This window comes from Hylobates moloch, unplaced genomic scaffold, assembly GCF_009828535.3.
Source record: "Hylobates moloch isolate HMO894 unplaced genomic scaffold, HMol_V3 SCAFFOLD_19, whole genome shotgun sequence".
In the NCBI taxonomy this organism is placed as follows: Eukaryota; Metazoa; Chordata; class Mammalia; order Primates; family Hylobatidae; genus Hylobates; species Hylobates moloch.
This window is the reverse complement of record NW_026652294.1, coordinates 76006875-76020351: the sequence shown is the minus strand read 5'-3', so window position 1 is coordinate 76020351 and position 13477 is coordinate 76006875. Positions and strand designations below refer to the sequence as shown.

Genomic DNA, 13477 nt, shown 5'->3' with positions numbered 1-13477 from the left:
TTTCATCTCAGCACACATACACTGAGCACTTCCTAAGAGCAAGGTTGACTGACATTTTTATTAGCAATAATCTCTGCCTTCGTCTGATTCTCTGGAGATTTAAGACCACATAATCATCTTCTACGTCACAGGGTCAAGGGAGTGGGGGAGGAAATGGGCTAAGAGGTTCTAAATCCCCCCTAACACTTGCTTCTTCCAAATCAGCGAGATTAGAGCAGTCAACAGCTGACTGCGTTCAGACCCTGCAGGCTGGGCTGGCCTGCCCAGGACCTCAGGAGGGGCAGCCCCGGTGGCAATGTCTGAGCCCCTAGGTGTGCTGGTCCAGGCTGCCTTCTCTAAGACAGTGCAGGCCACGTGATCCACCCTCCTAGAGGCAGTGAGCAGGTTAGGGACCCTACGACAGCCAGGAGGAAAAAGCAAGGAGTCCACTCTCCGCAGCCATGCTGAAACAGAGCGAGAGGAGACGGTCCTGGAGCTATAAACCCTGGAACACGACGGAGAATGAGGGCAGCCAACACCGCAGGAGCATTTGCTCCCTGGGTGCCCGTTCCGGCTCCCAGGCCAGCATCCAAGGCTGGACAGAGGGCAACTATAACTACTACATCGAGGAAGACGAAGATGGGGAGGAGGAGGACCAGTGGAAGGACGACCCGGCAGAGGAGGCCCAGCAGGCAGAGGAGGTCACCACTGCCAAGCCTGAAGGCCCCAGCGACCCTCCGGCCCTGCTGTCCACACTGAATGTGAACGTGGGTGGCCACAGCTACCAGTTGGACTACTGCGAGCTGGCCAGCTTCCCCAAGACGCGCCTAGGTCGCCTGGCGACCTCCACCAGCCGCAGCCGCCAGCTAAGCCTGTGCGACGACTACGAGGAGCAGACAGACGAATACTTCTTCGACCGCGACCCGGCCGTCTTCCAGCTGGTCTACAACTTCTACCTGTCCGGGATGCTGCTGGTGCTCGATGAGCTGTGTCCGCGCTGCTTCCTGGAGGAGCTGGGCTACTGGGGCGTGCGGCTCAAGTACACGCCGCGCTGCTGCCGCATCTGCTTCGAGGAGCGGCGCGACGAGCTGAGCGAACAGCTCAAGATCCAGCACGAGCTGCGCGCGCAGGCGCAGGTGGAGGAGGCAGAGGAACTGTTCCGCGACATGCGCTTCTACGGCCCGCAGCGGCGCCGCCTCTGGAACCTCATGGAGAAGCCCTTCTCCTCGGTGGCCGCCAAGGCCATCGGGGTGGCCTCCAGCATCTTCGTGCTCGTCTCCGTGGTGGCGCTGGCGCTCAACACCGTGGAGGAGATGCAGCAGCACTCGGAGCGGGACGACGGCGGCCCGGACCTGCGGCCCATCCTGGAGCACGTGGAGATGCTGTGCATCGGCTTCTTCACACTGGAGTACCTGCTGCGCCTCGCCTCCACGCCCGACCTGAGGCGCTTCGCGCGCAGCGCCCTCAACCTCGTGGACCTGGTGGCCATCCTGCCGCTCTACCTTCAGCTGCTGCTGGAGTGCTTCACGGGCGAGGACCACCAGCGCGGCCAGACGGTGGGCAGCGTGGGGAAGGTGGGTCAGGTGTTGCGCGTCATGCGCCTCATGCGCATCTTCCGCATCCTCAAGCTGGCGCGTCACTCCACCGGCCTGCGCGCCTTCGGCTTCACGCTGCGCCAGTGCTACCAGCAGGTGGGCTGCCTGCTGCTCTTCATCGCCATGGGCATCTTCACTTTCTCTGCGGCCGTTTACTCTGTGGAGCACGATGTGCCCAGCACCAACTTCACCACCATCCCCCACTCCTGGTGGTGGGCCGCGGTGAGTACCTTGGCCCTGGGCTTTCCCATCCTCTTCCCAGCCCGGTGAGCTGCTCCTCCCTTCCCTGGTTATCAGTCACCAGGCTTTGGCTTCTGATCCTCTTCTTCCTCCCCACCCCCAATCGCTGCATACAGCTAACAAAACGGCAGTGGATGTCACAGTGTTGCAAAGAGAATCTCAGCAGATCAGTAAGTAACTGAATTTGGCTTAGTCGTAGAAATCTCCAAATCTAGATTTAGTCTTCAAACCTTTGAAAGACAGATTTTAAAGAAGATTCGTCATCATTACTGTTATTTACCAGTTATTGAGCATCCAGTGTCCTGACAAAGCTTATCTCATTTTGGCATCACAGCCTTTGAGATGGTTATGACCACCATTCTTTTTAAGGGGACAAGCAGAAATGGCTTCAGTTTTTGAAAGAAACTGTAGATTTATGCAGAGAAGGAGGCGAGACTTGGCTGAACCATGTCGACTCTAACTGAAATCCCACCACCTCTGGTTCCAGTTAAATCTAAGTGCGGAAAGAAGCATCTCAAACTGAAACTTGCTCTGACTTCACTGAAGTTCTTTCAGGACCCTGTATTATTGCCCCATTTTACAGACAGTGAAATTGAAGTACAGAGAGTTTGAGTGTGGACACATAGCTAGAGGTGGCAAAGCCAGAAGTGAAACTCAAGCCTGTCCAACTCCAAAATCCATGCCTTTCCCACACTCGAGCCCTGTCTCAAGTTTTAGTTCCTTTGCATGCATTGCTGAATTTGTACAATTAGTGTAATAGTTATTTTTTGTCATTGTTTTCTTTGGCCTTTGCCTTTTTATAACTTGTGCTGTTTACTCAAATATTTGTATTTTGAGCTGTGGTAGCTGAATCCCTGGAAATAAATGTTAATCAGGTCTTCTCAGATCAATGAATAAGTTGGCGTATATGAAGGAGAGAATGGAATGTATGGTTTCCTTAGTTTTCTTTTGAAAAGTAGATTGTAATACCTTTAAAGACATTAAGCAAATATCACTAGTTTTCCCATGTCAGAAAGTAGATATTTTCAACACTAACATTGTGTATATCATAACCCATAGTCTGGTATGCACTTCTGAGACAAACCAACCCAAGGCCACTGACAGTGCAATGTAGCATGATAGAAGATCTAGAAAACCTGACTCTAGTCTCAGACCTGTCAATAATTAACCATGACCCTGAATAATTAACTGTGAAACCTTAATCCCTCGCTTCCAGTTCTGCTTTCTCACCTCTAAAAGGGGAGGTTGGACATGTAAAAGTCTGCAGTTCAGCGAGTCCTCCTTCCCTTGGAAGCAGGGAGCTCATATGTATAGGGGATATGTGAGCCTTCTTCAGGGACAGGATGACACGATGCTCTTCTGAATGAGCTAGCCAAATTCTGCTTCTCTGATCATATTCCAAGTGATGAAAGGTCATCCCCATAGTAGATAAACCATGTGTACAGATGAGGCTCGTGGTTGATGATTTGTCCCCAGCAAATGACATTTACTTTGGAGGTGACTAAAGCAGGAAAGCAGAAGAGTAAATCCACACGCTGATGATATGATACAACACTTGAGAGTCAAATTTCTATTCATCTAAACATCTTTAAAGGCTAGTGCATGTAGGCACTGGATCTAGGACACTCTTTGATACTGCAGTTTTAATTCACAAAAGTTTTTTCAACCTTTTTTTATATATTAACAAATACTTTGATGCAAGTTATGTTACTTTCAAAGGGATATGGCTAGAGAAAAAATTTTAATTAAAATAAAATACATCAAGAATAATGTTACTCATGTTGTATTTTTACCAGTAAATTTTTTTTGAACTGAATACCTATTGATCTCACTTAAATTTCTGATCTGTTCAATGTACAATGAAGTCTAAACCTTTCAAATTATCTCTTTTTATGTTAACTGGCATTATTTAACTCAAAATCAATGTTTTTCATAAATTTTACAAAAATTGAATCACCAGTTTTTATCAATAATAAATGTTACCAATTATTGCTGTTATCTGTATGAATTTCCTTTTGAAGCCATTATCTCTATCAGCCACTATTTTCTTTTTTCTTTTTTTTTTTTTTTTTGAGATGGAGGCTCGCTCTGTCGCCCAGGCTGGAGTGCAGTGGTGAGATCTCGGCTCACTGCAAGCTCTGCCTTCCGGGTTCAGGCCATTTTCCTGGCTCAGCCTTCGGATTAGCTGGGACTACAGGCACCTGCAACCATGCCCAGCTAATTTTTTGTGTTTTTAGTAGAGACGGGGTTTCACAGTGTTAGCCAGGACGATCTCAATCTCCTAACCTCGGGATCCGCCTGCCTGGGCCTCCCAAAGTGCTGGGATTACAGGCGTGAGCCACCGCTCCCGGCCAGCCACTATTTTCACAGGCCAAATTTTGCATGTTCCAACCATCCCATTTACAAACCTTACCCTTTATCAATGGTCTTTGTCCATTTTATTCTGAAAATTATTTATACCAGTGAAATTCATTATAAATTAGATAAAAGACTGATCATTTTATTTATTTCTAAACTAATCTATGAAAACAGTGGGAGCAACTGCCCTTGAATATTGTAAGACCGCTCTGTTCCCCAGGACTGCTATGTTATTAATCCAGTTCTTCTCTATACTTCTAACTACACTGCATAATACAGACTAAAGTTTCATATTCTCAACAGAGCAAAGAGAAAAGAACACTTTGAATTGATGCGGACAAAATGTCTTGTTTCCAATATGTAGATGCAAAGTGAAAAGAAACAAAATGTTAGGACCGATTTGTCATGTAACCCACAAAAATTCACCTTATTCATTCATTGAACAGTAAGTTTTTGAGCACCTCCAACGTGCCCAGTAATATTCTAAACACTAGGGATACAACGTAGGAGAAGAAAAAAACAATGAAGTTCTTTCTCTTGTGGAGCTTACATTCTAATGGAGAAAGACAGATAATAAATAATTTCAGGTATTGCTACAGCTTGTGTGGGGTAACAAGATTGAGTGATTCAGGCGGTAGAGTCTGTCTTTAGTGGGATAGTCGGAGAAGCCCTGTTGGAGAAGATGACATTGAGATAAAGTTTGAAAGATGAAAAGAGACTCATCTAAATGCACCTGACTAAACAGATATGACAATCTGAGAAGAGGATTCCTAAAAGTGACTGATGTAGTAGTTTCTAAGCATTTTATTGATCATGCATCTTACTTTCAAAAATGTGGGGCACATAACCATGATAAATGTGTATTTATTTATAAATAAATTAGAAGTTACTTATTGCCATAATAACGATGCATCACAAACCCCCCTGAAACTCAATGGCTTAAAACATCAACCATTTCTTTAGCTCATGAATTTAAAAGTCAGCATTTACTCTGATTTCAACTAGAAGGTTCTTCTCTTTCATGAGGCTGTCGTTACTCATTCACATGCCTGATGGTCAGCCGGCATGAAGGGAGAGACTAGGCCACATGTCTGCATTCCTCTAGCAGACTTCAGCAGCCACATGTCCATGGCTGTGGCAAAGAATAAGACAGAGAATGCAAGCCCCATCATGCAAACACCTCCTATGCTTCTGTTCATGGCATTTGCTCAGCCCATTGGCCAGAGTAAGTCACATGGCCATGCTGCAAGTCAAAGGGCAGGGCAGGTTAGCCCACCCACCATAGGAGGGCACTGCAAAGTTATATGGCAAACAGCTTGGATACAGAAAGATGTAAAGAATTAGTTCCAATAATGCAGTCTTTCTCCTGCAGTAATATATTACTGCCCAAATATACATATCAGAAAATACACACTCCCAAATTGAAACTTTAAAGATGAGATAAAGAAAAATATAATTGGCATTTTATTTCACCATTGTGGGGCTGTATCCTTTGTGAAATATTCATCCCACATTGCAGAGAGTTTCTCTTATCCATTCTTTTATGTATTTTCAGTACTTTCAGGCAACACCAAATCTGACTTGCTTTTAATAATCTTTCTTCTCTCTATGCCAAGGATCCTGCAAACTTTCTCTGTAATTCAACTCAGGGATTTAAGAAAAATACAGTAATTTTCATTATTGTGAATTCTCCTGCAGCTGCAAAACAAATCCCTCCTGGACACTTATGTCTACAAATGCTCATGTATTAGGATGTAAGATAGACCTGTCTTTTTCATCTGTCAAATGGAGGTTATTTGTGAGCACTGATGTAATAGGAAACATATGTAAACTGCTAGCCTGTAGTAAGTCTGCAATAAATAGAAGCTACCATACCTGACTAGTTGATAGTCTTTATCACATGGAAGCAATAACCTTTGCTTCTACATTCATTTGGGAAGAAAATAAAACAGAAATGATTATTTTTCTGCTGAGGAAAAGAAAGAGCCTATAAAACATATGAGAAGGTCAGCTGTTCCCTCATGGGAGAACTTCTGAGAGTCCAGATAAACAGGCCCACGCCTAAAGCAGCTCCAGGCGTCTTGGGGCTCTCTGGATTGCCTGGGGGTAGGAAATGCATGGCACAGCTCAACAAGAACAATGGGCTCCATGATGAAGCTGTAATCATCGGCCTCCTGTGTGGGTATGGGTTTTCTTTTACTTTTTTTTTTTTTTTTTCCCCTCAACATATTACCACATTTTTTTTCTTATTTTTTTGTGGAGGGGGGGGGGGTGCGGTGGCAGAGCGCGGGTATATTTTTAATTAGAAAAGAGTAAGTAGACTTTCAATGAACCATTTCCTTCTGAGTTTTGCAGGGCAAGTTAAAGCTGTAGAAACCAAACAGGAAACTATGGCATGAACTCATTCCTTCAAAAACTAACTTCTCAGAAAGAAAATTGGTCTCTAGTTGAGGCACCAGATCATTTTGTCCCAGAGACCTTGCTCCCATCTTTGTTTCCCTAAGGTATGTTTTCATTACCTTGCCAATAGGTGGCACTTTCAAGATCACTGAAATTATTTTATTTTTGTTCATTGATTGCTTTGAGGAAACCCATTTGAAAAATAAATTAGGGTTAGAAGACTAGAAGGAAAAAAAGAAGAAGACTGGAAAAGCAGAAAACTGAGATAATACAGAGATTGGTAACTGCAGGGAGTAGCTATTGGCCCTAGAATTGGGAGAATAAATGGGAAAAGGTGTTGCTACCAGAAGCTAAGAGTCCAGAGGAGGGGCCTCTGTGTAGCTGTTGCAGGGACTCCTAAATTGGCACCACGAGGCTGATGCCAGGAATGCCAAAAAATGCCTGAACCATAGCTATTAGGTGCAATTGGAGGAATGATGGCAGAAACCAGAGGCAGGATTAGAGACTCTTATGTCCTCACACCATCTTCCAGTCTCTCATAGGCAGAACATAACTAGAAGACAGTGGGCAAGAGAATCTGGGAAATGTAGTTTGCAGACTCCCAGTTCTGGAATTACAGAATAAAATACAGAAGGGTGTCAGGCTTGGGAGTAAGAGACAACATATAAATATATGGCACAGAAAGTAGTAGAGTTCTAGCTCCTTCAGAAATAGCACAGGAGCTATAGACGGGGTAAAGGCTCTTAGGCATTGTTACTACTTTTGATCTTATGGATTCCCAATTTTGGAGTGGACTCCTTTTATGTCTTTAAAGTATGTTCCTCATGTCAGCCAATATGATGTGAGTGGAACATGACAGCACTGTTGAGGGCAGGGAGAAACGCAAGGAAGCTGAGGATGTGGAGAGCATCATGACTGCACACCTTTCTGTGGATAGATTAATCGATCTCAAACTTACATTTGTGGTTTTGCTTTAGCTGTGCACACCTACCCCTTATTGTACCATTTACATACATGTCAGAACTGTAATATACAGATGAGGGTTGTTGTTCTCTTGAAGGTAGTCACCCACGACCTTGTTCTAACAGTGCTTCCACTAATCGAGACATTCTTTGAATTCCACTGAGGAATTACCTTCAGAGTCTGTGACACATCCACTTGCTTCTATGTTGCTAAATCTTTATCTTTTTAAGGCTAGATTCAATATTTTAAAATAGGTAAGACACTTTAGTTTAAGATTGACACTTAGAGTAAACCATCAAGGTGGATGTGACCACTTGCTGCCACTGAATCTACTGTGAAGATTATAATTCAAAAGAGGAATTCCAAATATACTTGTTGCAACAAAAGCATGAGTAAGTACAGCCTTTGAAGCTGAATCCTTTGAAGGGCAACGTGTATTGAGGCTTAAAATAATTTTATCCAAAAAAAGGTCCATCTTCACCACCTCTAATTCCTTTGGAAAACAGAGTGTTATTTTGAAAAATAAGTTTGATTCCCTAGGATCATAAATTCCTGAATGCACAGACTACTGGGTGCCAAGATTTATTCTATTCCTTGTTCATTATGAGGGAAACAAACTTGCCTTGTTCAATGAGAAATCCAAGTATTCTGAAGTTTTGGAGAAAAATTTGCTGCTTACCCTCATAATATCTGGCAGGCCAGGATTTGCTGTTTAATGAGTCAACTGCCAGGGGAAGGTCACGTTCTGGCTTTGGGACCCAAGGCTAAGGAAGGTATGTATGTTTACAGCAGAATGGTTAAATTTCCAGTTTGCAGAGTTGCTGGGCTAGCCAGTTTTCTTCAGGATATTAAGATGGATTGCGGAAATTTTGGTCACATTTCCAAACCCAACTCCTGCTAATGTGACAACTCATTCTGTGAGGTCACTTGGGTCAGTCTGGGGCCCTCAGCTTTTAATTCCCATCTAGGGAGAAACGGCTTGGCCTATGGAATGTGGAGAAAAAGTTCCCCAAAGCCAAAGAATCCTGAGTTCCTCCTGGAGCCAAGGAGCAAGAAACAGATCACTTGTTGAGTCAAATTATTCACAAAATAGACAACAGATAAATTAACTGTACATTTTGAACAAATTATTGGGGACCAGTGACACATAGCCTCCTAGCAGAAGAGATCTGTTCTCTAAAAATAGAGATTGAAGATATACAAAAATATTTGGACCATATTATGCACATCAAATATTTATTCTTCTTTAAGCCGGTTCTCTTTGACTTTTCAAAGTTCAGCCAAAAAAAAAAAAAAAAAAAAGAAGTTTGGCTTAAGGGTGAAGCAAAGCCAGTGTGCAGAATGATCAAAAGTTGAAAATAAGCAGTTTATTTAATTATTTTCTTCCTTGGTGTCTTCCTGCCCTCTCCCATCCCCGTCATCCTGAACACTTAAGTGACCTGTTTCCTCAGGCCTTTGCATTGGACTTCCGTGGATGTCTCATGTTCTAAACCAGGGGTCCCCAATCTCGGGGCTATGGACTGGTACTTGTCTGTGGCCTGTTAGGAACCCGGCTACACAGCAGGAGATGAGTGGAGGGCCATCAATCATTACCGCCTAAGTTCTGCCTCCTGTCAGATCAGCCACAGCGTTAGATTCTCGTAGGAGTGGGAACCCTACTGGGAATTGTGCATGCGGAGGATCTAGGTTGCTTGCTCCTTATGAGAATCTAACTAATACCTGACAACCTGAGATGGAACAGTTTCATCCCGAAACCATCCCCTCCCCCCACTGCGTCCATGGGAAAAATTGTCTTCCACAAAACTGGTCCCTGGTGCCAAAAAGGTTGGGGACTGCTGTTCTAAACTACCCCTTCCTGCCACTCACTCCTAAATCCAAACTCCCTTTAGGCCTCCTCCAGGGAAAGTTGCCTAAACTTTCATCCAGAGGTGCGATTGATGGTGTTCGTGACAAATGAAAGCTATTGTTCAGCTCACACACCTGGAGAGAGATCGGCCTGGGGTTCTTTGACTTTTGGTGTGGTCAATGACAGGAAACACACACCCACTCACGCAACCAAGAGGACTTTGAGATTAACCCACAATCTCACTCTATCTCTGCCTCACATCACCCCTTGGTCCAGAAGTTGGGAAAAGGAGATTCTCTGCTGGAGCCAGAGGGCAAAGTCAGGGAGGAGCTTGTTTCCACAGCCTGAAGGTCTGATAAGCGTAGCGTATATAGAGTTGCTGGTGTAGAATGCACTCAATAAATGTTGGTCTTTGCCTCTCCTCAGTGGGGGCCAGCTTGAGAATGGGGGACCCTGGGATTGCCTACATGATATATATATATACATATAATATTATTGCTTACACACCCTGTGCCAGGCACTCCTTCAATTCCTGTAACAACTCTGTGAGGTAGATACCACACATTTCAAAAGTAGAAACTGAGGCCAAGAGAATTTAGGTGATCTGCCCAACTTATTCAGCTGGGAAGTGGATTCAGACCAGTAAGTCTACTGTAGTCACTGTTTCCTTCAGCTTATCTACACCACATTGCCTCTCTTGGATGCTTGCTTGTATTCTGACCCTGCAGAAAAAGGCTGCATGACCTCTCACCAGAGACAGGGCAGTGAGTGAGAGGAGGTGCATCATCAGCCCCAGAAAGGAGGTATACCCTTCCTTTTTTCATGGGCCTGTGGTTCTTATCAGTGCCCCCAGTTTTGTCCAGCTGGCTCACTTCTCCATTTTATTCTAATCAATCAACTGCACTATTCTAGGTTCAAACTAACCCTTACATCATCAAAACAAAAATATTTACACTGCTAACAGCCACTTCAGCATGGATCAACAAGATGACCATATGTTTCACTGCCGTCTGCTGGAAAATTATGGCAACAACTACCCAAATACACAAAGCAAAGAGTGCCCCCTGGAGTTGTGCAATGCAAAAATTTTTCCAACTGTGAGCAACAGCTCTGCTTAAAAGGCTTCTAGTAATTTAGCCAATACTCTGGGGATCAGAGGGAGTACATGAGGCATAAAAAACAGTCCCCAAGGAATTTTCACAGGGTTTTCTCTGGTAACTGATAACTAGTCCCATGGGTATCTGCATTTTAAAACAGAAGCTTGTTATCCTAAATAAATCTCCAATCAGTGGGATTTAAATCAGTATGACAAGAGTAATGGGAAGTATTTCATGCAGGGGTGAACATATTTTTGGTCAGTGATGTCTTACAAAAGCCCCTTTACAAAATAATGAGAATGTTTCTCCAGACATCTGCAATTAAAGCACCTTCATATAGAGTCTCTCATTTGAACTACATAATAACAGCTTTGAGAAGTGTTAAAATTGTCATTTTAAAGATGAGAGGAAGACAATGGAGGAGTTTCATGCCTTGTGTATGCCCGGTACTGTGTTCAGTGCTTTATATTCATTTTCTTATTTAGCCTTCACAAGAATCCTGAGAGTTAGATGGTTATCTTCTGTTTTAAATAAATAAATAAATAAATAAATAAATAAAAAGAGAGTCTGAAGATTTTGCCCCAGGTCACTCAGTTGGAAAGATTCAGAGTCAGGACTTGAACCCAGGTCTGACTGTTCTAAGCCCAAGATTTTTCTAATACATACAGTGTACAGGCAAACCCAGGGACCCGCTATCCTGAATCTGGTCCCAGCTGAGTTAGGGAGGCAAAGATCATTTACTGAGCACATTCTACACCAGCAACTTAATGTACTATTTTAAATGCTCTTTACAACAACCCTTTCAAAGAGGTATTACCTCCTGCCATATCTTACATTCAAACATGCATGAGTCGCAGTCAGGATTTCAGTCAAAGTCTTTCAGCTCCATCCATAGCTTCTGTTCTTTTCATGACGCATGTCCTACAGGGAGTCTTCCTGGTACCTCCTAAAGCAGGCTCCATGGGAAGCCATTACACTTCCCATGTGTACCCACAGGGAGGACGCTTCCCTGCCTGCTCCTCTCCCTTTCTTCTCCTCTCAGATCTTAGTGCTAACAATTCCATCCTGCTTTCCTTCTTCTACAGGTGAGCATCTCCACTGTGGGCTACGGAGACATGTACCCAGAGACCCACCTGGGCAGGTTTTTTGCCTTCCTCTGCATTGCTTTCGGGATCATTCTCAACGGGATGCCCATTTCCATCCTCTACAACAAGTTTTCTGATTACTACAGCAAGCTGAAGGCCTATGAGTATACTGCCATACGTAGGGAGAGGGGAGAGGTGAACTTCATGCAGAGAGCCAGAAAGAAGATAGCTGAGTGTTTGGTTGCAAGCAACCCACAGCCCACTCCAAGACAAGAGAATTAATATTTTATAGGACATGTGGCTGGTAGATTCCATGAACTTCAAAGGCTTCATTGCTCTCTTTTTTTAAAAAAAATCATTATGATTGGCAGCAAAAGGAAATGTGAAGCAGACATACACAAAGGCCATTTCGTTCACAAAGTTCTGCCTCTGGAAATACTCATTTTGGCCCAAACTCAGAATGTCTCATAGTGCCCCTTCACTGTGTCGTGTGAAACATCTGACCTTCTCAATGACATTGATATTGAAAACCTGAGAGGAGCAAGAGCTTAGATTTCTCTTGCAGCTTCTCATGGCATCTAACTGAATAAATATTTTTGGACTTGAGCTGACTTGAGAAAATTTTTTTTACTTTAAAGTTTTAAAAAATTCTTAACTTTCCAGAGAGAGGGAGTGTTACAGCAGGAATTATACAAGCTTTGGAGTTAGATCAACCTTAGTCAGAATCCCAGAGCTACCAGCTGTATGGTTTTAGGCAAGCGATTCTAACCCTTTAAGCCTCAGTTTCTTCAACTGTAAAGTGTAGGCAATACTTAACCTGCCAGCCTGAGCAACACAGTGAGACCCTGCCTCTACAAAAACTTATTAAAAATTATCTGGGTGTGCTGGCCCACACCTGTAGTCCCAGCTACTTGGAAGACTGAGGTGAGAACACTCGAGCCCAGGAGTTTGAGGTTAGAGTACTGCACTAAGAGACCCTGTCTCAAATAAATAAATCAATAAATAAAACCACCTGCCTGGTAAAATGAGTCTGGGGATAATAGATATGTGTAAATGCTCAATAAACAATAGCTATTAAAATTGTTTAAGTGGATTTTATCTATTGAAATCTCTAGACCACTGGTTCTCAAAGGCAAATTCATTCCCCAGAGGCCATCTGATGTCTAGAGATGGTTTTGATTGCCAATACTGTGAGGGCCAATAAGGGAGACTTCTGGCATCTGGGAGGTAGGGGCTGAGGATGTGGCTAAACATCCTACAAGGTAAAGGACAGCCCCCATAATAAAGAATTATCTGACCCAAAATGTCAATAGTGCCAAACTGGAGAAACTCTTGTCTAGATTTAATATGGGAGCCCCCAGATTGGACTCGTGAAACATGCCTAAATGTACTAACCCTCACCCATTAGAAGGAGCCCCCACACTGTCCTCACCAACTCAGGCCTGCTTTTTCTCTTTTCCACGAAAGGAAGAAAAAAAATATCCTACCTCCTGAACAATTGCTGTGGGCAAAAGGAATTAAATCAGTGTGGCCCTCCACTCTCACGGTTGGATTAGAGAACAAGTGCCCACAGAAAATTGGTTCTTTCTCTCCCTGTAACCTTTTCCTCTTAATTTCTTTGTCCTTCCTTGGGACTAATGGAAATGGAAGTGTTGAAAATTAAAGGCTCCTTTGAACTGAGCACACAAAGATTGCACTGTAACTGGAGCTTGCCATGCAGACCCTCAAATTTGTCTCAGGGCATGGCTGGACCTATACTTGTGTCATAAGAATAAACTGCTGATTCAAGCAACAGAGAGAGAAAAAAATAAGAATAGTTGCCTACAATGACAGGCAATTTGGACCGCATATGGAGCAAATAATTTTAATATTTAATACATCCCTTAATAAGGTATCGGATTACTTTTTAATTTA

The 13477-nt window shown here is 43.6% G+C and overlaps 1 protein-coding gene across 1 annotated transcript; it reads left to right on the top strand.

The window, feature by feature from the left end:
- The first annotated feature begins 211 nt into the window (after nucleotides 1–211).
- KCNV2 (potassium voltage-gated channel modifier subfamily V member 2) lies at nucleotides 212–12169 on the top strand. Its single transcript, XM_032138551.2, has 2 exons — nucleotides 212–1796; nucleotides 11564–12169. Exons 1-2 carry the CDS (start codon nucleotides 441–443, stop codon nucleotides 11843–11845), a joined length of 1638 nt encoding a protein of 545 aa, XP_031994442.1. The 5' UTR covers nucleotides 212–440; the 3' UTR covers nucleotides 11846–12169.
- The last annotated feature ends 1308 nt before the right edge of the window (nucleotides 12170–13477 follow it).

Excerpts from the sequence above, each read along its gene's own strand:
- KCNV2 (XM_032138551.2), top strand. The coding sequence starts at position 441 with ATGCTGAAACAGAGCGAGAGGAGACGGTCCTGGAGCTATAAACCCTGG. Across the intron at positions 1,797-11,563 it reads ACTCCTGGTGGTGGGCCGCG|GTGAGCATCTCCACTGTGGG; the intron begins GTGAGTACCTTG and ends CTTCTTCTACAG.